At 40.1% G+C, this 26,287-nt stretch overlaps 1 protein-coding gene across 2 annotated transcripts in view; it reads right to left on the reverse strand.

Annotated features, from left to right (window-relative positions):
* Positions 1 to 2,017: 2,017 nt before the first annotated feature.
* DTX2 (deltex E3 ubiquitin ligase 2) overlaps positions 2,018 to 26,287 on the reverse strand; it is a 36,722-nt gene continuing 12,452 nt past the window's right edge. The window contains exons 4-10 of one of the 2 annotated variants that reach the window (XM_070932097.1): positions 17,693 to 17,751; positions 12,097 to 12,228; positions 6,848 to 6,918; positions 6,267 to 6,425; positions 4,986 to 5,147; positions 3,890 to 3,979; positions 2,018 to 2,554 (exon numbers count right to left, since the gene is read on the reverse strand). In XM_070932097.1, coding sequence (XP_070788198.1) covers positions 2,330 to 2,554; positions 3,890 to 3,979; positions 4,986 to 5,147; positions 6,267 to 6,425; positions 6,848 to 6,918; positions 12,097 to 12,228; positions 17,693 to 17,751 — 898 coding nt within the window. In that variant the 3' untranslated portion in view covers positions 2,018 to 2,329. The remainder of the gene's footprint in view (positions 2,555 to 3,889; positions 3,980 to 4,985; positions 5,148 to 6,266; positions 6,426 to 6,847; positions 6,919 to 12,096; positions 12,229 to 17,692; positions 17,752 to 26,287) is intronic. The other variant, XM_070932098.1, reaches the window with a different exon arrangement.

Below are 26,287 nucleotides of genomic sequence, written 5' to 3' on the forward strand. Positions count from 1 at the left end.
TGATTTATTTAATGGTAGCAAAAAGGTTGCAAAGTTGGATGCAACTCACCTAATGACTGCATTGCTCAATGGCTGAAGTTCAAATCAAGGAGCACCTGTATCACCCTATAACTATGGGCTATAATTCTGTAACCAACTAGTATATAAAATGGCCCACTAGTCACCAAGTTGAGATTTCTGAGAACCTTAATTTTCCAGAAATTTTTCTTTTAGGAAAGTTTCTCCTGGCTACAGCTGTGACAAAATACTTCTGAACAAACAAAACAAACAAACACAGCTGAAATCCCAAATGAAACTGTATAAAATGTATTTCAGGATTCTGCCTCAATCTTTACTTCTGTCCATGTTGAACAAAATAAGCAGCAGCAGATTATGCAAAATAAAGTTATCCAATATGAGGACTTTATGCAATTTACAGAATCCAGTTTTTGCTGATACATTAAAAAAAAAAAAGATTGGTTCTCCAATTACATAAAGCAGAAACATTTCAGGGTTTTAGTCTTAAAGCTGCAGCATGCAGCCCTAAATTGAAGTATATACCCAAGTATGATCTTGACTCTGCACTCAAAAAAATCTGTAAAATGGAAATACTGAAAGGTTATTTTACTGGGCCTGGATATAACAAAAAGCTAACCCGATACTGAAAATTCTAGAATTATGGGCAATGCCTCGTAAATTAGCAATTTTGGGTCAGTGCTGTGTGGTTGTACATGGTATCAAAGCCAAAGAACAGCAAAAAGAAAAATCATCAATTTAAAAGTTTGCCAAACTATGAGATTCACAAAATTTCAGGGGAGAATGCCAGTAGTTTGCATGAGAGCGCGGAAGGCTCACATGGCTGCATTTACATTTTTTGGATTTATTTGAGGAATTGTAGGTACCAGCTAGGATGACTGCAAAACGCCTGGTTTATGCAATTCCTTGCATAAAAGTAACAATTCTCCCTATCGGTCTTCCAAACTGATGTCTTTTGGTAGGATTATAATTTTTATTCCTTTTCTTCTCTCTTCTTGCATTGACTGGAAAGAAACCTAGAAAGTCTACCGTATTTTTCGGACTATAAGACGCACCTACCTTTTTGGGGGAGGAAAACAAGAAAAAAAAAATCTGCCTCTGCCTCCAAGCAATTTGCCTCCTTGAAGCAAAGAGCAAACAGCCTGCTTTAGTTTCATTTTCATCACAGCCTGATTAGCACAAGAAAAGAAAATCGGCCTCCCAGCGATTTGCCTCTTTGCAGCCAACAGCAGAGGCCAGCATGGCAATAGGCAATCCTTGCAGCCTGAAACAGTTAAGGGTCGGGAGGCTGATCCAAACAACTGCTTGTGCTAAACAGGCTGTGCTGAAGCTGAAATGGGCTGTTTGCTGCAAGGAGGTAAATTGCTGGGAGGCAGAGGCCAAAGGGTGGGGGCCGGTGGGGCTACATTCGGTGTATAAGACGCACCCAAATTTTCACCCTCTTTTAGGGGGGGGGGGAAAGTGCGTCTTATACTCCGAAAAATACGGTAAGTCAAACCCAATTCCTCCTGGCCACGTCCAAGTAGTTTTCTCAGTAACAGGACAGAAATAGCCTTCTCAGATATTTTTTTCCTCCCCAACTTCCCAAACTACCATAGCTTAGACCTGGGATTTCATCCTAGCCTCTTATGCAAGCATAAATCATTTCCCACCTTACTTGGCTTTCTTTTAAAATCCAAGCTGCTATGTGCTACCGCCCACTGTGATACTATTTGGAACAGGCATAGCCATAACCATGTTCTATCAGACTTTGACAACAAATTGTGGAAAGCTGCTATATATATATCTTCAGATTCTAATACTGATTTTGTTGCTAAACAACATGATTTTGTTAATGCACTGAAGCAAGGAAATATCCCTTGGTTTCAAAAGTTCTGCCTCAAAGCAGCATCTGATTCCTGATCAAAAGTAAGAACAAACAAATAGTAGTGTGTGTTCTTTCACTTCCAGCCACTTGGCGTATCTTCAACACTCATGCAACCACATATGGAAGGACACAATATGAGGATTAAGCCACCATCTTTAAAACACCTTTTATGTGTTTTATCTAATGAAGGGAGGTTTATTGTATATGACCAATCTGTGTCAGGACTGTAAATGCCCTTAAAATATCTTTTTATATATATAACCCTCTCTTCACAATCATACTGGGCAATCCCAGAGACTGTGTTATTGCTCAGCAAAAGGGCAAGCAAACGTAAGGCAACAGAGGTGGGGATTTGTAGCTGCCATCCTCAACGGAGAGGCACCCATAGTCATGGAGAAGACGAACTCCACTTTTGATTGCAGCTCCAGCCCAAGATGGAGGCTAAACTCATGGACTCAGGCAATCTTCTGTGACCCCTTGAGCTGCCAGCTCCGCTAGCACATTGTCAAGGTAGTTAGGGTCTGGGTAGCCATGGCCTGAGACATTGGAGGCCATCTCTGTCTTGTGGTGGATCTCATTCCACACCACAGTGTTGTTCTCGCCAGTTGTGCTAGATGTTCCTACAGTGAAGATCAAGCGCCTTCTCCACGCCACCTTTAAAAGTTCCAGCACCTAAAGAGAAAAGAGGCTAACATGAAGTGTCTCACATTCCACAAACAGAAGACTCCAATATTTTATGTGCCCACTTCACTTTGTTGAGACCTAAATTCTACTTCCATCCCATGTGAAAAGTTGGAAGATGTCCCTGAAGTCACCATATTACGCTCTCAGAAGGACTTCTGCAACTTCTTGCATAAGGAAGCTCTCTACCTCCCCAATAACTGGCACTATTGCTGAATTGTTCTTACTAAGCAGTTCAATCAGAAGAATTGGATTTAAGATGCATTTTCAATGGTGAAAAATTCAAAATCTTTAAAAAAAACCTTAAACAATCATATCAGAATAGAGGAGGAAGGAACCTTGGAGGTTTTCTAGTCCAGCCCCCTGTTCAAACAAGAGATCCTATATCATTTCAGAAAAGTGGCTGTCCAGTCTCTTCTTAGAAATTTCCAGTGAATTGAATTGAATTTATTAAATTTTTATTCCGCCCTTCTCCGAGGGACTCAGGGCGGTGAACAGCCAGGATTAAAATACATACAATATGAAAGTTAAAATAATTTAAAACATAATTAAATCCATTTGGCTTCCCCAATTTAAAACCCCTTACCCATAAAACAATTAAAAATTTTAAGCCAGCCCGGCTTGCTGAAAGAAGGTCTTCAGAGCCCGGCAGAAAGTACGGAGGTCCTGGGGGTAGCTCGTTCCAGAGGGCGGGTGCCCCCACAGAGAAGGCTCTCCCCCTGGGGGTCGCCAGTCGACATTGCTTGACCAACGGCACCCTGAGGAGACCCTCTCTGTGGGAGCGCATTGGTCCCACAGAGAGTGATGGGGCACCCACAATGTATGAATGCAAGCTGTTCCACTGGTTAACTGTCCTCACTATTAGGAAGTTTCTCTTTAATTCTAAGTTGCTTCTCTCCATGATTAGTTTCCATCCACTGTTTCTTGTCCTGCCATCTGGTACTTTGGAAAATAAATTGACCCCCTCTTCTTTGTGGCAGCCTAACCACAAAGACTAACGAAACCCAAATCCTGCAAGTGTTCTTCATATGTTTTAGTCTCCAGGCCTTTAATCATCTTGGTTGCTCTTCTTTGCACTTTTTCTAAAGTCTCAACATCTTTTTTGTAAGGTGGTGACCAGTACTGGATGAAGTATTCCAGATGTGGTCTTACTAAGGCTTCATAAAGTGGGTACTAATACTTTACGTGATTTTGAGTCATTCCTTTTGATCATGAATAGCCTTCGTTTAGTTAAGCCGCTGATTGGGCAGAAAAAGGAGAATTAACTTCCTATTCTTTATTCCATCTCAATACATCAACTCAGGCAAGATCTTAGCATCACTGTACCTTTCGTCCCTTCTCGCTATCGGGTAGATAACAATATCGTGGGAATCCTCTTGCAGTGTATGGCAGCCCTGGGCTGGGATGCTCTGGACCCTGCAAAAATAAAAGCAGAGAACATTTATACATGCAGATCCACTCATTTACACACACTGGCTTGGAGCCCATAATAGATTTAATTTAGTTGATGAATTAATCAACATTCTGGATTCACATAATTTGCTGAACCACACTGTAATAAAAAAAGCAGGATCTGCACAACACATTAAGGCATCAAAAGCAAGCCAAGGTTCAAGCTAAGCTACGTAGCTCAACACATTGTACAATAAATGCTGGTCAATTATTACAGGTTAAATTTGGAGTGCCAACCCAGCCATTGGGTACCAACTGTGCCGGTTAATGTCTCTTTATCCTTTTTAGGACCATGGGAAACACCCAAACATTGGACGACTGTTACAAACGGACGTAAATAAACTGCTCAGAGTATAATAAAATTCTTTCAATGTATCTATGTGCATTTGTTTTTGTGAGAAATGAAAGAGAGCAACTCTAAATTTATCTAGAAAAGATTTTTTTGAGAAACAAAAAACCCATTAGAAATCCCAAGTTGCATTTGGCTTCAGGAGGGAGCATGTGGAGGAACATTTTCCACTAGTGCTCTGCCCTTTAATGGAAATACTATGGATCATAGCATTATATACCAGGGATATACATACCTAAGATGTGCATCCTATGTGATTTTTAGGATTATTTTTTTTAGGAAAACATTATCACTGCACCTTGAAGGAAGATTTGCTAAGAAAGGAATCCATCTGTTCAATCTTCCTCATTCCCACCTAGCCAAGTACCTTCCACTTTGAAATGCAGTGGCTCTCCAAGGGCAGACAGCAGGGGTGGTCTAACTCGTGTTGTCACATAACATATTGCAACTTTCCCCCCTTCGCTAAACCAGGGGGTGGGCGGGGCTAGTGCATGACACATCTGACCTGCTGGCCGCGACCTTGACACCCCTGGCCTACAGCATCATCTTGGGCTTTCTAACTTTTCTCTATCATCAGGCCCCCTCCCTCAGGATAGGTTTTAGTACATACGCCATACTCACCTGAATGCCTCTGTTGATATTGTATGTAATCTGTATTGACCCACAGTTCTCGTGCCCTGGTAGAGACTCTGAGAGTTTGTGAACATCCATCTTGCCATTGGGCTGTGTGCCTGTCTTCTCACCATAGATGGCCTTACAAGAGGGACACTGTAAGCTGCCGTCCTGATAGAATATATATTTTTAAAATGTTATAATGAGTATAAAATAAGGGCTATGCAAGTTACAGATTTCTGGAAATCTCTCTTCCTTTTTAAGTTCAGGATTGCATAAAGCCTCCCATGAACTGGATGCCTGCAAAATGTTGGATGCCCTTGGCAACCTATGGCTGCTTCTAATAAGCCACTTTCTTCCTTCTTACTCTATAAAAGCAAAAGGACTTTTGTCTTGATGAGCACGTTTCAGACAAGGGATAGAAAAGACACATATGAGCACCCTTGCATCTATTCTCATATAAAATACCTTCTCCTTCCAAATCTGAAGGAGCATCCATTCCCATGTGCTTTGCCGACGAGAAAGGAGATTCCCTTTTATAGTTCCTCCTACTTTAACAAGAGTGGCTACATGACACCTGTCAAGCACTCTTCTAGTTGATGCATGCTGTTTATAGGATGCTTTCCTCAAGTGGTGTGCCTGATACTATCTTTACATCTTTTGCTTTTCATTTTGCCCATTATCATCATATGTGGGTACTCCGTGATAGTCTTTTAATGAAGTGGCTTTATTACACTTTTTTAAAAAAATGATAAAAGTCATTATTTAAATTTCTTTTTCACTGCCAAGGAATCTACTGGTTGTATGAGTATCAAACTGCTGCTTCTGATTCTGGTGAAACATCTAGCCCCAAAGCCGGACCATGAAGCATTATAAAAAGGGAGAATTTTCTGGCTTTCTCTAATGCCCACAGCTCTGGCAGAAGATGTTAAGGTCTTGTTGGTTGCTTTAATGACTACCAATATTAAACTTCTATTCATTACATGAGTGTTTCTGGATTCCACTGCTCAGTAATTCTATAGGAAGACAGCCACCAGATTGCTAAGTTTATCATTAAGTGAGGTTGGTTACTGTGGCATCCACATCTGGTGCTCTGAAGCAAGGTAAGCAACAGCCAATCCCCTCCTCACTGAATAGAATAGAATAACAGAGTTGGAAGGGACCTTGGAGGTCTTCTAGTCCAACCCACTGCCCAGGCAGGAACCCTACACCACTTCAGACAAATGGTTATCCAATATCTTCTTAAAAACTTCCAGTGTTGGAGCATTCACAACTTCTGGAGTGGCCTACCTTGTTGCCACTGGTGTACATGGCCAGCACACAAAGTAGGTGAAAGGTATGAGCACATTTGGCCAGCCTCCCCACACTTCCAGGTTGGATTGTCTTGCTCTCATTGACATCGCCGTACCCTGAAGGGGCACCCAGTTTTTCCATACAGATGATGCAGTCCTGGAAAACAAACACCTCTTTTACATTTTTCGCTTTGGGGAATTGAAAACAACATAACAACCAATCATCCCCTTCCAGATTAAGGCTCTTGTTAGACAACTGTATGTCACTTTGCTCTAGGAGAGAAGAAACATTTAATCTCTTCCCCATGGACAATTTCCCTCATTCAAATTTTCTTGGGCTGCTTCGTCTCTCTGTAGGACTTTAGAACCTATAATAGAGTTGAAAGGGACTCTGGAAGTCTTCTAGTCCAAGAGGATGATGAGAACTGTAATCGACACCTGGGAAGGTGTTCAATTGGCAGAGGTTGGCGTTAAGGAAGGTTTCTATGACCCACTCAACAATGCTCTTTGAGGGAGATGGACGGTTTAGAAATGTGAAATACAGATAAACAAACTGCTATGTGCATCTCTTCCACATACCTCGTCAACTGGAGGCGTCTTCAGCTCTTCCAAATATTTCTTCACAACCTCTTCTGGCCTGGTCTTGCTATCTGAAGAAAAAAGAGAGAGAAAGAGAGAGATCCCAGAAGGGGATATCATTCGGCACTAAGGCATGATGAGGTAAAAGAGGTGAAGGGGAGCAGCAGGAGGCATAGGCAAGTTAAGTTGGCAGGCAAAGAAGAAGGAAGAGATGTTTCCAGAAAATTAATCCAGCACAGTCATTCTTGAATGTCTAATTTGAAAGCAGCCAGTTTTAATGGTACGTAAGTAAGGAATACGGCTATTCCTTTTGCTGCAGAGGCAAAGGCATCTACAGGCGGGAAAAAGAATTAGAAGATCAATTATGGCTAAGGATGTCATTTTACTCTAGGCTGGGGAATTCTGGGAATTGAAGTCCATACCTGTTGAAGTTGCTGAGGTGGAGAAACATTGTTCTAGTTTATTACAGAGTTTGGAAATAAAATGGAGTTAAACTTTGAAGCTGGTTTTGCCTTTGGATGCTTCAAGATTTAACTCCCATTTTATTTCCATGCTGGCTGGGGAATTCCGGGAGTTAAAGTCCATATCCGATATACAACATTTGGGGTGAAGAGGCTTTGAAAATGTCCTTGCCATGACTTTTCTCTCCTTAACAAAAATCTACATTGCAATAGTGGCAAAAACCTACATGGTCAGAAACCCAGTACTTATTTTTTCCGACTACCGAAATTTGTGAACTCATAAAAGAACACTTCTGTGCATGTACATCCTATTCATTTCAGAAAATGGTTGAAGCTATTTGTGAAGCTACTCTGGGTCTACAGGTCAAAAGACAAGGAAGGGATGTAATGGGTAATGGCTTTCTCAACAAAAGACTGAGAAGTCAAGCTCACTCCTTCCAAACACATAAGGCTTTCTGGGTTTGAGGAACTGATCAGGGAGAATTATGGAGATGTGTGATTTGATCAGGAAACCATCAATAATTTTGGGGTGCAAAATTCTGAGGTGAAAAAATTAATAAAAGATCTTAAAATAAGCTTGAGAAAGTGACTAACAGACCCCAGGCTGAAACAGAAAAAATTTGGTCCATCTATGTACTGCCATTCTGTTCTGCAAGCAATTGTGTCAATGAATGCTGGAAGCCAACCCTCTGCTGTCACTTGATGGAAGTGATCAGCTGGTTATTATTTATTTAAATTTATTGGCTGAATAATTCCCGAGCAGCATACAAAGACTCCCATAAACAAAGTGAGAAACATTTAATGGTCAATTATGCAAGCTGAGGGCTTCTCCTGTAGGTTTATGCATTTTTAAAAGAATTACAACAGCATAATGATCTCCAAAACATAAAAGTGGCTAAAGTAAAAACCTGTACGATATTCTTAAAAAGTATAAATAGGTTCGTACTTAAGTTTTCACTAAACTCGCATACAAAGAGAAAAATGTTCTGTAAAGGATATGACCGTGTTCCCTCAGGAAAAAAACCGTATTAGTGGATGATTCCATAATCCAGTTTAATGCAAACAAGTTGAAATATGTTTTTAGAGGCCTTTAACATAAAATACTGGAAACTTTCTAGCAGTTATTAGAACAGATCTCAAAAAGTAATTTCACAACGCAGCTGGCTGAGGAATTCTGGGAGTTGAAGTCCACAAGTCTTAAAGTTGTCAAGGTTGGAGACCCCTGAACTAGGCTTTCTAGATTAACTAAACTAATCATGTATATTTTCTTGGGGGAGGAGTGTTCCATTTCCATAGATCAGGCCATGAATGCTAAAACCAAGGACATTATTATGGGATGGCAGCAGAGCCAGGGAAGCCCAACCATAAGTAGGCTAGAGGGATTATTTCAAGTGCAAAATGGATCCCAACCAGTGATTCAGGGATTAGTGGTAGTCTGTGTTGGTTTCAAAGGAAGAGCCCTCAAAATCCGTCTTGGGAAAAAAATATTAAAAGGCTGAAAGCACAAGAGATTGCAGAAATGTTACATTCCTACATTTACATATAAACAATTCTGCTCAATTCTGAGGTCTTCTGGGTGGCATGTGGGGTGATTGCATGTACATGTATCAAGCTGGCTAGAGGCACTGTGCTGCTGTGAAGGTTTTCACAACTGTTAATTACAGCAGAGTGGTTTGCATCTAAGCAAAATAAGGATCTGCTAATGTATAAACACAGATTAATGAGGATAGGAAAAAAAAAAAACCACAATGTACTCTATGTACTCTTCCACAAACACATTCCTCTCCCCACCAGCTTATTCTAAAAGACAAGAAAATGCCAATATAATTGTGATGAAATAGTAGGCTACTTGCCTTTTGCCCATGTGGAAAAATGTTTTAACTGGACACTTTTGTATAAGGAAAGAAAAGGAGGAAGCTAAGGGAACTTGGAGACAAAAGAAAGGCAAGAGGCAGCTTTGAGAAGCCTTTGTCTCAAAAGCAGGGGTGGGCTGCTGGGGGTTCGGGAGAACCTCTAGCTAAAATTCTGCAGTTCAAAGAACCCTCAAATCCCACTCTTGGATGGCCCCACCCACCCCACTCCTCCCAGGAGTCTCCACGTGGCCCATTTTGGATACAGGTTAAATGCAGGGCATGCGTGGAGGCTCAGGGAGGGCAAAAAACGGGCATACCAGAAGTTCGGGAAGGACCTGTTTCCGGCCTCCGGAGCCTGGGGAGGCCATTTTTGCCTTCCCAGAGGCTTGAAGAAAGCCTCCGGAGCTCGGGAGGGCAAAAACACCTCCCCCACCATGGTGCAGGAGCCCTACTAGGCCACACCCACCATGGCCACGACCACCCAGCAACTGGGCAGAGAATCCCTTGCTAAAATCTTTGAAGCCCACCCGTCTCAAAGTATATTATTATGTAAACGAACAGAGTTCTATATCTCTAAATTGGATACCTCACATTATCCATTCAAATAATTATTAAGGTTTTTAACTTTTTAGGTGATCTGAGTAAATAAGGCACAGAAGATAACACCCCCATCCCATCCCCCACTTGCTATGCCACCAATCAAGAAAGGAGCTGAGAGGGAAGATTAACATCGATATAAGAACTTTAAATGGATTATTTTGGAGTGAGTGTGGCAGCATGACTTGAAAGTAGAGCTTCCAAATTACACTTCTGACCAATAAATCCAATTCTACCGTGGAGCCAGCAATATTTTTAAAAATTGGTGTTTTCCAGAAATCAAAAGACTCAGAGAGTCTGTTAGTATTTTTTTTCCCAATACAGCTGCTTATATTACCAATTAATATATGGATGGCTACCTAGTTTTAATCTCTCCAAGCAACTCTTCTAACTCTTTTGGTGCTCCTCCTCCCTTTTTTTTTTTTTTGCTTTAATTTATATGCTGTCCTTCTCTGGAGACTCAGGGCGGCTTACAATGTGTTAAGCAATAGCCTTCATACTTTTGTATATTTATACAAAGTCAGCTTATTGCCCCCATAATCTGGGTCCTCATTTGTCCCAAAAGCATCTTCCAATCATGGATTAGAAGAGCCGAGATCTGACATACTCACAAGCAGCCATCTCGTTACCTTCTTCCATTGTTTCCTTGCAACTGGTATTTTGAGGCATTAATATCCTCAATTTAGGGGCAGCATCAAGTATCCAGAGCAGATTTCCATGAGTTTATTCAATCCCCTAAAGCCACCCAAGTTAGTGGCCCATCAATGGATATTGTGTAAGGAATCCACAGGTTAATTAATGTAGTATGTTCAAAGACAAGTCAAGGTCCTCTTCGAACACGATGGACGAACATCATCAATGCAATATATAAGAAAGTGTATAAATCATATAAAGAGGATTTGGCAACGACTGGTGCAAAATTACTTTTTAATTTAAGATTTTAATTAAGACAAATTAAAATTTTAAGTTCAAAAAACTACAAACCCTAAAAACATTTTAATACCAGATGTAACCAGTACTGATTAAATCTTCAGTTGCTATCTTTCTTCATCAATGCCTTCAATGAACAAATGTTGGATGAATAGTTTACCCTTCCTTTCCCCCATTTTAAAAATCTTTTCCCATTGTTATTTTTTACAATTCTGCTTTAACTGCTTCAAGCTGCAACTGTATGGAAGAGATATACAAATAAATGATGGAAATAATTTAATAAAATGCAATGTGAATGTCCATTAGTCTATATAGGTAGTCCTCGGTTAATGACAGCAGCTGGAACTGGTGTAGACATTGCTAAACGAAACAATCACAAACTGCAGTCACACTTTGTGCTGCTTAGCAATGGCAATTCCAGCTGCTCACAGCTGCCGTTGTTAAAACAAGGACGTCATGTGGCTGCCATTTGCAATCTCTTGCTGGCTTCTCCATGGATTTGGCTTATTGGAAACTGACAAGGAAGGCTGCAAACAGCAACCACATCACAATGGGGATGTTGCAACAGTCAGAACTCCTCAAGCCTATTTGTAAGTACCACTCGTTCAGTGCCGTTACAAGTCTGAACAACTGCTGAATGAGTGGCTGTTAAGCAAGGGCCAGCTGTATAAGCACTACTCTGTCACATCTTCTCCTTACCATATTTCTTCATTTAGTGGGGAGGGAAAAACAACCTTGTCACAGCTGGCTTCTCTATTTGGGTACGTGGGTGGTCTTCATAAGTGCTAAAATGATCGTGCTGATGTTGAAAAATAAAGACCTACAAAGCAGCAGCATATAAAGCAGAATTGTGTCAAAATTCTCGGGCAACAGGAAAGCTAGGCCTTAGTACAGGGGCATCAAACTCAAGGCCCACTGGCTGGAATTGACCCGCCCTGGAAACAGCAAAAGACTGGCCTGCAGTGCCTCTGCCAGATAAAACGGAGCCTGGGAGGGCAGCGCGTGCCCCTCCCCCCCCCCAAGCTCCATTTTCATTGGCAGAAGACGGTAGGAGGCCATCACAGTGAGAAACTGAGCTCAGGAGTTCATTTTCACTGGCAGACTGCTCGGGACACCAGACACAAGTGATGTCAAGCTAGCCATGCCCACCCCGGCCCCTGAGGTCAAACACAACCTTGATGCGGCCCTCAATGAAATCCAAGTTTGACACCCCTGCCTTAGCAGAAAGTGTAACTAAAGCCATTTGTTTTTTAATCAAACTGTTTCTGGTCAGAAGTCAGAAAAATAAGAAAGAGGAAACGCAGGGCAGGAAAGAGAAATAGGAGGCAAAGATGGCAACAGAAACAGCAGCAGCAGCAGCAGCAACTGAAGGAGACTCTCGGCGAGTCCAAGCAAGTCAGAGAGCTACCTTTGGTGACCACTCTCCTCCTTCCCTTAACTGAGCAGAGTTTTTTAGAGGCTCTATGGGCACGGGCAGGCTGAGGCGCTTGGGTGAGGTGCACAGGAAATCCAGGGACTGACATCAGAAAGGCCATCATGCCTACAAGGGACATGAGACAGTCATGCACAGGGCAGGTAAGGGAGAAGGGGGTGGAAAGAAAAATTTCATCATACCATTTGTGAGATTAAAAAAAGGAACCCATCCCTCCCCGATTCAAGAACCTCTGATTCGATGCTCATTTCAAAAACAAGCGACAAAGCAAACCCCCAAAGGAAAGCAAGCAACATGTTTAACAGGGAAGGCAGTGGATTGTTTTGAGGCAAGGGGAAGGCAGACACAATTTCTTCAATTTGGAAGAGACAAGGATATGGGGCGAAGCCACACAAGCAACGGCCTGCTTCAGAACAGCATTTCCACTCTTTTTCTTTCTGCTTGAGGAAAACGGAAAAACCTCCTATGTTCAATTTAGAATTAAGGTAAAAGGTAAAGGTTCCCCTCGCATATATGTGCTAGCCATTCCTGACTCTAGGTGCTCATCTCCGTTTCAAAGCTGAAGAGCCAGCGCTATCCGAAGATGTCTCTGTTACCTTCCCACCAAAGGTGGTCCCTATTTTTCTACTTGCATTTTTTACGTGCTTTCGAACTGCTAGGTTGGCAGAAGCTGGGACAAGTAATGGGAGCTCACCCCATTACGCGGCACTAGGGATTCGAACCGCTGAACTGCCGACCTTTCGATCGACAAGCTAAGCGTCTCAGCCACCGAGCCATCACATCCCTTTAATGAAATAATTTAATTTAATAGAATTAAAGCTGCTTATAAATGCAGATTTTAGGAACTGCAACATTTGCTTGACTTCCATAGTGCTGCACTGACAGCAGCCAAGACAAAAACTTCCTGCCCTTAAGAAAGTTAATATATGATAATAGTATTATACAATAGTATAATTAGAAAGTTAGTATGCAATGTGGAAAAAACAAAAACTGTGGACCCTCAAATGTATACAATAGCCATTTTCATTCCCCCCACCCCATGGCATATGTTACTTTCAAACTTTTTGTGATTCCTAAAGCCTGCTAAAAGTTGCTAGTGCATTTTGAGCCTAGAAATATATGAGAAACTGCTGTGTAAGCTCTCGAAGTGACATAATACAGTTTTTAACAGAATCACCTCTAAAGCCCTTCAGAAAAGCAACAACCAAGCCCCAAATCCTGTTCATTGCAATCTTTGTCCTGCCAAAAATTCTCTGTAGGTCTCCCCATCACCAAAAGGTTGCCTATCCCTGTGATAAACTATGTGTTTATAACATTGTTGATTGAATTACAACAAACACAGGCAGATTGGTTGCTATGTACAACCAATTCATCAAAGAATGTCCTTTCACCACAAACAAGCCAGAAATGCAATAGCAAAGAAATACACAGGTGAGGCTGCAAAACCAAACAAAACCCAACCCCCTTTTATATTTTGGAAATGCAGCTCCATGTACACTGCTGGTGCCTAGTCTCTGTTTTCTTTCATTCACTCATTCATTCATTCAATCAATCAGTCAGTCAGCCATCCAGCCAGCCAGCCACATGCATGCTAGTGGATGTTACAGCACAATAAGAAATATTATACAGATATTTAAGACCGTTCTAAATTGCTGACATAAAGCTATATGTGACATTCTTTTTACATGGAAATGCAGGGAAGTCATGGAATTCAGCTATGCTTCCCAGGAACTTCATTTTTCTTTCAAAATGTCTGCTATCTTTATGGATGTGAAGATACTTAGGAAAGCACCTTCACAATGTCTATAAGCACTGCAGAAACCATGAGTGGGAGTTAAGTAAGGTTTCCCCAAGGACCTGGGTTGATGCTACAATGACCTCAACTGCTCTTTGGTCAACTTCCCAATGTAAAACTGCCTATTATACAGCAAAAATTATAATAGGAGAAAGTGAATGGTTAACTGGGAAAACAAGCTTTTGAGCAGAATTCAAAAATTTGTGTTTTGTTGCAGGGGTGAAATGCTCCTGGTTCAGACGGGATCGCCCGATCCGGTAGCGATGGCGGCAGGTGGTTCAGAGAACCGGTAGCAAAAATCCTTGTGCCCCCCCCATGCCCAGCTGAGCCACGCGATCATCAGAGGCTGTTTTTTTTTAATTTTAAAAGCATTTTTTCTACAACCTCTTCAGCCGAAAAAATGCTTTTAAAAGTAAAAAACCCAAAAAAACCCAAAAAAACAGCCTCTGATGATCCCGTGACTCAGCTGGGATCGTCAGAGGCTTTTAAAAGCATTTTTTCTAAAGAGGTTGTAGAAAAAATGCTTTTAAAAGTAAAAAAAAAAAAGTTGGCCACGCCCATCCAGTCATATTACCCCTCCCCCACCAAGCCACGCCCACAGAACTGGTAGTAACAAATTTTAGATTTCACTCCTGTTTTGTTGTGAAACAGATATTGACTACTGGTGGAGCTGAAGACAAGGAGTAAAATAAAAAGGTGAAAAAAGGGTAAATAGGTAGACTAGAAAGAGCATCACTATTTCAGAATGCAGCTGTCTCTTTAGCTTTGTGCTCAGAAGTCCACCTTTGCTTTTATAATTATAATATTGGGAACTGGGCTAAAATAATTTTGTGGTTATATTATTAAAAAATTCTAATTCCTTCTGTGGATCTTATTCTAAAAACCCATGAGTGTGACAAGTTAATAACAGAACACTCCCTGTACTTCCAAAGTCTCCCATAAACAAAAGTATATTTTTTCTTTCCCCAATTACTTGTATAAATTGGGAACTGTGTTGTCCTGTATTTTCTGTTATGGATTGCACCAGTAGAGGCTAAACCAACTTTGTTGTATACATGATGTAACAATGACAATAAAGGCTATTATTATTATTATTATTATTATTATTATTATTATTATTATTATTATTATTTTGCCCAAGTCTCGTGAGATTTTGGGGTTAGGAGGAAGAGGAGCACCAGAGCTATTGTATAGTAGAGCCTGAAATTAAAAAATAAAAAAGTTTGTCAATCCTTGCCATATGATTTGGTCAGATGAAGGATCCCGCAGACAGAATACGAGATTGGCACATGATCCTGTTTCAATTCTCCTGATGTGTAGCTGACTGAAGCCCCTCCTCCCCTCCCTTGTGAGAAAGAGAGATGAGTGAGCTTCTCTGTAAAAGCTCCTTCATATGTAAAACCTGCCTAATTGCTGAGAGTGTCTGAACATACTCTGCATTTCCTCAGGACATAATCTGTTTTATATGTTACAAACAAAGAAAATCAGCCTGGAAACAGCAGTGCTGTTTAAGGGCAAGCTTCTATAAATGCTGCAGTCTGCTCTCTGCATTAAAACAAGTGGGCCAGGAACAGTTAAATTTTGTAGCTCCAATGTACTAGCAATTGTAATTTGTATGCAGTATTTCATTATACCAGTATTTTCTATTTGGCCTAGTGAGAAAGAAACCCACTATAGGCACTAGGTATTTTATTCAGGCAGCATTTCAGTTTCTCTCACTGAGGATTGTCCTCAACCCTAAAGATCATTAACATGCTCTTTAAAATATGAATGCTAAGATTCCTAGGGTGTTGGTTTCATTAAGACATACTAAATTTCCTATTAAATTTAGATCATCTCTAGCATTTTAAAACAATTGCTAGAGTTGCTTAATCAGCTTCTAAATCAGTCCTCATAGGAGGAGTTGAATTGCATAAGAGGTTGCAATCAGATAAGACTGGAATTTGGCATATTCATATGCTAAATGGGGAGAGCTTAATAACAGTTAGCAATCCTGATTTTAGCTATTTTTACAGGGAGTTTCCTGTAAAAGACCCCCCAGGGTGGCTTTCTTAGGTATCTCCCCTTTCTGAAATCCAAAATACTAAACCTAAAAACGGTTCCTATAATATTGCTTTATTAATTAATTACTTATTAATTATCAAACATTTGGACAGACATTTTTCTGAGTCTGAAGACTCTTGACCTGATTCTTGATCAGAGGATTGGATTAAAAGACTTCCAAAGCAAGTTATAGACCTATAATTCTATAAAATAGAAAGTTACTTTCCAAACATTTATAGAAGGTTACAGCAGCCACTTGGAGCAGTAAAGGTGGGGGTGGAATGATCTGAGCGAGAAACTAGAAATCTCAGTCACAAAAAAACAAGGCTTCTCTGCATTAGAAAACCATTTTATCAAAGCAAGAGAAAAGGGGGATCATTAGCAATAAAAGCAGAAAGATAAAAAAATACGTAGCTATACAATTCCTGTTTTTATTGTTTATGGTTATTTCAAGTTATCGGATTTTGCACTGTAGTAAAGATTGCAGTCATTTAAGGCACTCTAGCTACAGTGAAGAGCACATTAAAAGCCATAATCACTATGAGATTTACAGAAATTATGGCTTATAGCTTCTCTCTTCATCATCTGATGAGGACATAAAAATTAAATATATGCAGCAGCTCAAAACAGGAAAAAGAAGTCAAAGAGTAATGTGACTCCAAGGGCCAGGAACATCCTTTCATCACTAGTGCCCCCCTTTCTCTTTGTCTATGGGATTCTTGCTATGTAAAAACAAAAGGATTCCAGATTGAAAGAAGTCTCTTTATGAGGATTTTTTTTTACATATCTGACTCTGAATTTTCTAATATTAGAAAATGCTTTTTGTCTGCAGAAAAAAACCAGATTAATTAAAAAGCCCAGGACAGGAATGCAAATCCTGAGCAAATGAATCAGTTTTCTGTCCACCCTTGTCTACTGCGTCAAATATCAGTTTATAAGTAGTGTGTTTTTATGCAAATACTATGTTTAGTTCCCAGATTTTCAAGTTAAAGAACTGGGAAAGATCCTTCCCAAAACAAAACTGTGGTGAGAAAGACTAATTTACCATTTTAGAATAAGCAACTGGATGTTTGATTTATATATTTGCAGGAACCCAGTTAGTTGTTTATTAAATTTCTACATTGCCCATATCACCAAAGAGATTCTGGGCAGTTCACAACATTATAGTAAAACAATATAAATACATAAATAAAAGCATACATTATAAACAATTAGAAACAGATTAACACAAGTAAAAATAAGGATCAACTTAAAAATTCAAAAAAGGGTAGGTTAACAAAATAGTAGCTGACTAGATACCATAGTTCAGTTGTAGAGCGGAGACCTGCCATATCAATTCCTAGATATCTCCCAGAAGAGGTAAAGAAAAGGGCTGAGGACTAGTAAGAGCAGATAAACTTATACAAAATGATGGTCCAATTCCTCTATATTGCAACCTGGCAAATCCAAAGGTCAGAGGATGGGGTTGTTGGAGGTTGTCAAGACAGCTGTTGGAAATGCAGAATCTCTTAAGAAACAGATTCACCCGAGATGAAGACATTTTGTGAAGACTTCACCTCAGATGAATCATTGCTTAAAAATTATAGTCAGCATCCTTATTCCGGAAGATGTGCTGGACCAACTGGTAAATTACAAAAAAAGTCAAGACTTTGATATAGGGCTATTAGTTTTCCAAAGTAAAATACCATAGGATTGTGTGGAATGGGGAAAAAAAAAAAGATGGAGGGCCATTACCTGCCAGAGCTTCATTCACTTTGCTGGGTCTGGACATGGTCACTGGTAACTTTGGTACACTGAAGAGACAGAAAAACAACAAGAAAGTTTTGGAAAAAGATCATTAGGGCAGACATAGAGAATCAGGACAAAACTGGACAATGAGAACTTTATTCCCAGTGGTTAAAAAAAAACATCTTTATTGAGGCAACACACATTTTTGTCCCAAAGCTGGCTGAATTCTGAAATGAACAGAATTTAGATAACAGAATAAGAGATCGTAACAGATTTGGAACGGACTCTGGAGGTTCTCAGTCCAACTTTCCACCCAAGCAGGAGATCCTGTACCATTCCAGAGAAGTGGCAGTCCAGCCTCCTTAAAAGCCTCCAGTGATGGAACAGCCATAACTTCTAAATTATCCTGAATGAGAAACTGGAGGTTTTATTCGAGGTGACAATAGAGTAGCTATTATAAACAGGATATGGAGGATTAGGCCCCACCAATTGCTATCAGTGGTCTCCAAATCCTCCTCTCACATGATCCTCCTGATTCCTCCCTGCAACTCCTGGAGAAAAGGACCAAGTAGCTCACACCAGCTACTCTACTCCTGAGAAAACCTCTCTGCCACCGATTTCCCTCTCTGTCCTTCACAGTCTGGGAAGAGGCTAGATCCTTTTGGCAAAATGAGAACCTCTGATCCAGATTTTTAAACCTTTGTTATGAAAAGCGAGGCCAGAGATCTGGGAAAAGGAAAGGAAAAGGGAGAAAGCAAGGAACGAAGGCTTTTTGAGAAGGTTGATCCTTCTCCATCCTGGACCCAGGATTCTCTTACCAACATGCACATTAGAACAGTTCCCAGTTTTTTTTATTATTATTATTATTATTTATTTATTTTTATATGCCGCCCTTCTCCGGAGACTCAGGGCGGCTTACAAGGCGTTAAGCAATAGCCTTCATACTTTTGTATATTTTATACAAAGTCAGCTTATTGCCCCCACAAACCGGGTCCTCATTTTACCCACTTTAGAAAGGCTGGAAGGCAGTTCATAAAATCTCAGCTATTACACTGACCCCAGCTTGCTATCTTCATTCATTCATGCATGCATGCATTCATGTTTCTGCTTTTAATTCTTACCGGCCTTCAGCCACCTTCTCTGAAACTTTGGGGGTGGGAAAAGAAGCACCGAGGGAAAGAGAAAGCGAAACCACAGGCAAAAAAAATGGCGGCTGCCCTCCTTCCTATATAAGCCCACGTGGAAGGGGAAATCCACTCTCCTGATTGGCTGAATCACTATTCGACTTTCCCAGTTTTGCCTGTCTCCACCCATTACTTTGGTGGGCAAGTCAGCTTCCCCCCCCACACACTTTTTTTTTAACTATTTCAGTGTCTGCCTGAATCTCCTGAAAGGAAATGAAACCCAGCCAGCTATTTTTCAATTTGAGATTTTCAGCCGATATTGGATCACCTACTTTTTTTTTCTTTTTGCTTTAATTTATATGCCGCCCTTCTCCGGAGACTCAGGGCGGCTTACAATGCGTTAAGCAATTAAGCAATACTTGAGGAATAGAACCTCCTTTTTCAAAAGCTTAAAGCAGCAAGAGATTCGACTCTGCAGGGACTTGTCCAGGAAGTTGCCAGGAGTCAACCCTGACTCAAAGCTGCACATAAATCTCACAAAAGCTTACAGAAATCCCCTGGTTTCTTAGCAACCCTAGATCTAAAAGAGTAGTGCTAACTTTCAAGGCAGTTTATTTTCCCCCTCAATACTTTCCAAACTTAAGAACTTTTTAAGGAGCTTTTACTGGATATTCCAGCAGGGTGGATTTGATTTAAATCGAGTTGATTTAAATCACAATTTAAATCACTAGTAAAAAAGCTTGATTTAAATCAACTCGATTTAAATCATAATTTTTAAAGAGCAACTGTCATCTCTGCTACTCCTTTGACCCACTGTTGACTCACCGATAGTCCCAGGGTTGCAGAATATACAGCCTCATGCTACATAACTAAGCTCCATTTCATGCTGAATAAACTAAATTATTTATGTATCTTAAATAGAAAACTATCTTACGATAGATTTTTACCCCAAAAGTTTTTTATTAAAATAAATTCGATAAAAATAAAAAAAATCCAATTTAAATAAAAAAAATCCGATTTAAATAAAAAAAATCTGATTTTTTTGATTTTTTTAAAAAAATCATTGATTTTTATCCACCCTGCATTCCAGCAGTATCTGCTTTTGATAAGAGCTGTATCCTTTGCTAAATTTTGGGAGAGGAGCCAAGCAAGCGAGGGAGGATGACACAACCTCTAACACTCTTTAATCACAACCATTCACTATCTGTAAAATGGAGAACTCCTTCAAGGTCAAAACAGGATAATCACAGGAAAGAAATACTTTAGTTTTAATTAAAGGAAAAATACAGGTTTCATATGATTTTTGGGGAGGGGGGAGATGAAGATTTAACTCAATGGTTTGCTACTCTCTTCCCCCAAAGGAACAGTTGATTTTGAGCGAGCTTGAAACAATTAAATCAGGGGTGTCCAACCGTGGCAACTTTAAGACTGCATGGTTGGCTGGGCAATTCTGGGAGTTGAAGTCCAGAAGTCTTAAAGTTGCCAAGGTTGGACATCCTCAGTTAAATCTATGCTGCAGACAGTCCCTGCTGCAGCTGAATCTCTTGACCCCATCTCCTAAGACAGTTTCTCAACCTTGGTAGTTTGAAGATGGGTGGACTTCAACTCCCAGAATCCCCCAGCCAGCGGCACTGGCTGGGGGATTCTGGGAGTTGAAGTCCACCCATCTTCAAGCTACCAAGGTTGAGAAACACTGCCCTAAGAGAATGTTCCACCTACAACTTGCCATTCATTATTGCAAATCACCCACAGGAGCCAGGAATCGGGCCATCTTTTAGGATCAGATTTTGTCACTCTGATCCTATTTGTGTTATCAGTTGGGTCTTAACAATCCAGTCACCTACAGCTGAGTGGCAGTAAATTTTTAGTGCATTCACAAATCTGTGCCCCCATGTTGACCAACCACCAAATAATTAAATCCTGCTCCCAAAGTTTCAGTATAGAGAGATCTCCCTAGTTTGACAATATTGTTCAATAAAAAGGAAATTGAAGGCAGCTATGAGATTTGCTCAGAGATGTTCCTCTGTACATTTTCAAGCTAAAACGCTGTCTCTAAGAAGAGAAATATAATGTAATGTAACGGAAGAATATAAATATAACGAGAATATAACTCATTAAATAGAGGATAGACAGTTAACGCTTCTTCAATTTAGTTAGAATTTGAACTGTCAGCAAGAAGTCATGGCTAGATTTTTGGTAGTCTGTAGCTGGAGTTCTGAAAGCAATAGCGCTTACAGCCCTCTCTAAGCGGTTTACAGAGTCAGCATATTGCCCCCAACAATCTGGGTCCTCACTTTACCGACCTCGGAAGGGTGGAAGGCTGAGTCAATCTTGAGCTGGTGAGACTCGAACTGCTGGCAGCTGGCAGTCAGCAGAATTAGCCTGCAACACTGCTTTCTAACCACTGTGCCACGGCTCATACTATTCTCAGTACTGTATAGTTATACAAAAAGTAGGCTTACAATCCTAATCGCTTTTTGAATCATACCTATATGTACCTATATATAATTCAGAAAGATCAAAGATTTGCATTTGATATACCAATCTCTGCCGAGACTAGAAAAAACTATTAGCATTACATAGTTGGTCTCTTGGAATCTGTTGAGAAATAGTTACTAAGTAGTGATTTACTACCTACTGAACCTACACCCCCTCTGGCCACCAATATTAGAAAACAGGATTGAATCTATTATAAAAGGCCTGGTAAGGACTTTCCATCAGCCAAGCCATTCAAAAAATACGCTTACTAGTGGACCCGCCTCTGGGTAAGTTTATTTACATATATATACAGATCAGTGGTGGGTTCCTCCCGGTTTGGCTGTGCCCGTTAGTGGTGACGATATGATGTCACCGAACCGGTTCTCTTTGTTCGGGAGCTGGGCCCTCCCGCCCCCCACATTATTCTTACCTTTTATTTGGCCCCGCCCCCAATCTATTCGCTGCCTCCCGAGTCCCAGCTGATCGGCTAGAAGGAAAAAAACTGTTTAAATTCTTGCCGCGGGGCTTCAAAGGGCCATCCTACAGCTGATCAGTGTTAAAAGGCAGTTTGGTGGTAGACCGTTGCCTCCAAGAACAAATGGGTAGACCGGTACAGCTCTGCAAGCAGTTAAAAGCCTGGTAGACCAGTACCTCTGCTAAATCCTAAAGAATTGTCACATGACCATCAAGCCATGCCCACAAAATAAGCCACGCCCACAGAACCAGTAGTAAAAATTTTTAGAACCCACCCCTGATCCAGATGCCATATCCCATCTGGATGGAAGAGGACAACTGTAGTTCCTATACATAAAAACAGGAATAAAAAGGATCCTAACAATTACAGACTCATCAGTCTAATAGATATTGTAACTAAAATATATGAAAGGCTCCTCTGGAGTAGAGCTGAGAGATGGTAGAGCTGAGTAGTACATTCTCGCAGAAGAATAGCCGGCTTTAGTCAAAGCTGATTCCCTTTTGACAAGTGCTTTGTCTCGAACCATCTAATTACAATATATGTCAGATGGTTGCAGTGTCCCCAGGTCACGTGATCCCACCTTTGGCGACCTTCTGACAAGCAAAATCAATGGTGAAGCCAGATTCACTTAACTACTTTGCTAACTTAACTGCAATGATTTATTTAGCAACTGTGGCAAGAAAGGTTGTAAAATGATGCAAGATTCACTTAATAACTATCTCACTTAGCAACAGAAAATTTGAGCTTAATTGTGGACCTACGTTGAGGACTACCTGCATTTCCTAGTTTCATACATCAGTGTAATATAAACTACATTCTGTAATTTTAGTCCAGCAAACATACTTTTCATAGCTTCACAAAGGTTTTGTGGTCCCTATTCACACAAGTGCAACTAGGAGCAAGTGTTCAAAGTCTTGTAAGTACTATTATTACAGAGACAGATATTAAGAGGGTATTTATAACCCCTCCAATGCTGCATACTATTCTTAGTACTGTATAGGTACAAAAGTAGGCTTACAACCCTAATCACTTTTTGAATCATACCTATTTGTACCTATATATAATTCAGAGTTCAACCAACTGGCTAAATTTGAATTCTAGGAAAAGTGAGGCAGGAAATTCATCATGCACCAGCATCTATTTCTATATGATGGCTCTGAATTACAGTTGCAATCCATTCTTACCATTTTGGAAAGGCTTGACCAATTTGGTACTTTTTACCCACCCCTTGGTATTTTTCCACTTGAGTGGCAGCACTTCATCTAGTTTGCACGGGTACTGTTTCTTCTTTTGGGAATTACTTGGTGAGGACCATTTTTATTTCTTTTTCTTAAAAGTCTTCTTTTTAATATCTTGCCATAAGCTAAACAAAAATCAAATCTTCTAGAACACGGGTGTCAAACATGCAATGTTTTCCCCATTCGCGGAACTGGGGTGGGCGTGGCCTGCATGTGACTGCCAATGCAATCCTAAATTGCAATAACAGAGGAATATAATCAAGATCAAGTGAGGTACTAATACCACTCTATAAAGACTTAGTAAGACCACACCTAGAATACTGCATCCAGTTTGGGTCACCGCACTATAAAAAAGATGTTGAGACTCTAGAAAAAGTGCAGAGGAGAGCAACCAGAGGAGAGCCTTGATAGTACAGTGGTTTAGTGCACCCTGTCATTAACACAGCTGCCTGCAATTTCTGCTGGTTCGAATCTCTCCAAGGCTCAAGGTTGACTCAGCCTTCCATCCTTTCTAAGGTAGGTGAAATGAGGACCCAGTTTGTGGGGGCAATAAGCTGACTTTGTATAAAATATACAAAAGAATGAAGGCTATTGCTTAACGCATTGTAAGCCGCCCTGAGTCTCCGGAGAAGGGCGGCATATAAATCAAATTTAAAAAAAAAAAAAAACCAGGATGATTAGGGGACTGGAGACTACAACAAATTGGGTTTTGATAGGGGTTTTAAAATGATTTTAGTTGGGTGTTTTAAATTCGGCCAATGATTGAATTATTTTAATTAAGTTTTTAAATTTTTGTTGTATATTGTTTTTACCATGGCTGTTCACCGCCCTGAGTCCTTCGGGAGAAGGGTGATATATAAATATAATAAACTAACTAACTAACATATGAAGAACGGTTACAGGAACTGGGCATGGCTAGTCTAATGAAGAGAAAGACCAGGGGAGACATGATAGCAGTCTTCCAATATTTGAGGGGCTGCCACTGAGAGGGAAGGGGTCAAGCTATTTTCCAAAGCACCTGAAGGCCAGACAAGGAATAATGGATGGAAACTGAACAAGGAGAGATTCAACTTGGAAATAAGGAGAAATTTTCTGACAGTGAGAATAATAAACCAATGGAACAGCTTGCCTTCAGAAGTTGTGGGAGTTTTATCACTGGAGGCTTTCAGGAAGAGATTGAACTGCCATCTGTCAGAAATGGTGTAGGGTCTCCTGCTTGGGCGGGGGGTTGGACTAGATGACCTACAAGGTCCCTTCCAACTCTGTTAATCTAAGAAATTTTGCACATGTGACAATCCAGCCTGTGGGCTGCCAATTTGACACCCCTGTTCTAGAATAAGCACAATGACTTACTCTGAATCATTTATTTCATTTTCCACGCATATAACCCTTAATTTCATTTCATGTAAGTACACAGCAGAAGATATATAGACATGAAGCAGAGAGTTAACACAAAAGGGAACTGTTTTGGCCAGCTGAAAATAAAGGAGAAATGTTCTAATTTGAAACACAGATAGAAGAAAAGGTAGGCAAGGAAACTAACCTAGCCCAAGTATTGGAACTACTGCTGCTTTCCTTCTCGGATTTCTACTAATTGTGTAGGTTAGATTTGCCCAGACAGAAGTAATTACATGCTTCCGATGGGGGGGCTGTTATGTGGAGATAGAAACAAAAGCTATCTAATGTTGTCTCCTGGTGTTGAAATAGCCCTTTCCTCGGCTTAAGCTTATACCTTGTTCTGAAATGTCAGCATTGCTTTCAAAAGACAGGTCTCTGTTTAGAATCTGCAAGTGAAGGTCACATCTAAAAAAAAAATCTCATAGTAAATTCTGAATCCCAACACACAGTGGATGCCCAACTGCCCGATCCAATTCATAACTACAAGTTAAATCACCTGAGTACCAAAATATCCACATCTGTACCAAAAGGCAACTGGACTTCGTTTTTCCTTGAAGACGTTTCCCTTCTCATCCAAGAAGCTTCTTCACTTCTGACTGAACGGTGGAGGATGAAAGGATTTATGATCAATTTGCCATCATTCAGTCAGAACTGAAGAAGCTTCTTGGATGAGAAGTGAAATGTCTGCAAGGAAAAACAAAACAAAACAAAAAGTCCAGTTGCCTTTTGAAAAATGCACCTTTGGGACAACCATGACCTGGAGGACTGAGAATCTCCATAGACAATCTGATCTGTATGTGTAAACTGAGATAGAAAACTACAGATAAAGACCATATTACAAGTGATATGGATTATTCTAATCTTTCTTGCAATTTAATGTAAAGAATAAGGAAGATGATCTTAACACAGATATACAGGATCTGTTATCAAGGCAAAAGTGAAGGAAATATTAGCTCCGATTCTTTAGCCACCCTGTTCTGCCAACAGATTTCCAAGGCTTTAAGGACTTTTCCCCCCGTCACCTATGATCTGGCTGATTTTCTATACTGGAAATGCTTCAGCCTGAAATTGATACACGGATCCTTGACCTGCAAGCTTATACAGGTAGTCCTCAACTTACAACCATTTGCTTAGTGACCGTTCAAAGTTACAACAGCACTGAAAAAGAAATGATTTATGACAGTTTTTCACACTTCACACCTAGAAAGGTCAGATGGTGATCACAGGACCCCAGGCTGCTGTAATCATCATAAATGGTTGCCAAGCAGGGTGGATTTGATTTAAATCGAGTTGATTTAAATCACAATTTAAATCATGATTTAAATCACTAGTAAAAAGGCTTGATTTAAATCAACTTGATTTAAATCATAATTTTTAAAGAGCAACTGTCATCTCTGCTACTCCTCTGACCCACTGTTGACTCACCGATAGTCCCAGTGTTGCAGAATATACAGCCTCATGCTATATAACTAAGCTCCATTTCATGCTGAATAAACTAAATTATTTATGTATCTTAAATAGAAAACTATCTTACGATAGATTTTTAGCCCAAAAGTTTTTTATTAAAATAAATTCGATAAAAATCAAAAAAATCCGATTTAAATAAAAAAAATCTGATTTTTTTTATTTTTTTAATAAAAATCATTGATTTTTATCCACCCTGTTGCCAAGCACCAAAAATTTTGATCACATGACTGTGGGGCTGTTGTGACAGTTGTTAAGTGTGATGACTGGTCATAAGTCATTTTTTTCAGCACTATTGTAACCTTGAATGTTGTTAAACGAATTGATATTGTTTCCTGATTGCTTATTTGTAACCTATGACTCATTAAGTGTTGTACCTTATGATTCTTGATGAATGTATTGTTTACGTACACTGAGAGCATAT

This window comes from Pituophis catenifer, unplaced genomic scaffold (genome assembly GCF_029215685.1).
Source record: "Pituophis catenifer annectens isolate HBS135680 unplaced genomic scaffold, rPitCat1.0.hap2 SCAF_1, whole genome shotgun sequence".
Taxonomy (NCBI): Eukaryota; Metazoa; Chordata; class Lepidosauria; order Squamata; family Colubridae; genus Pituophis; species Pituophis catenifer.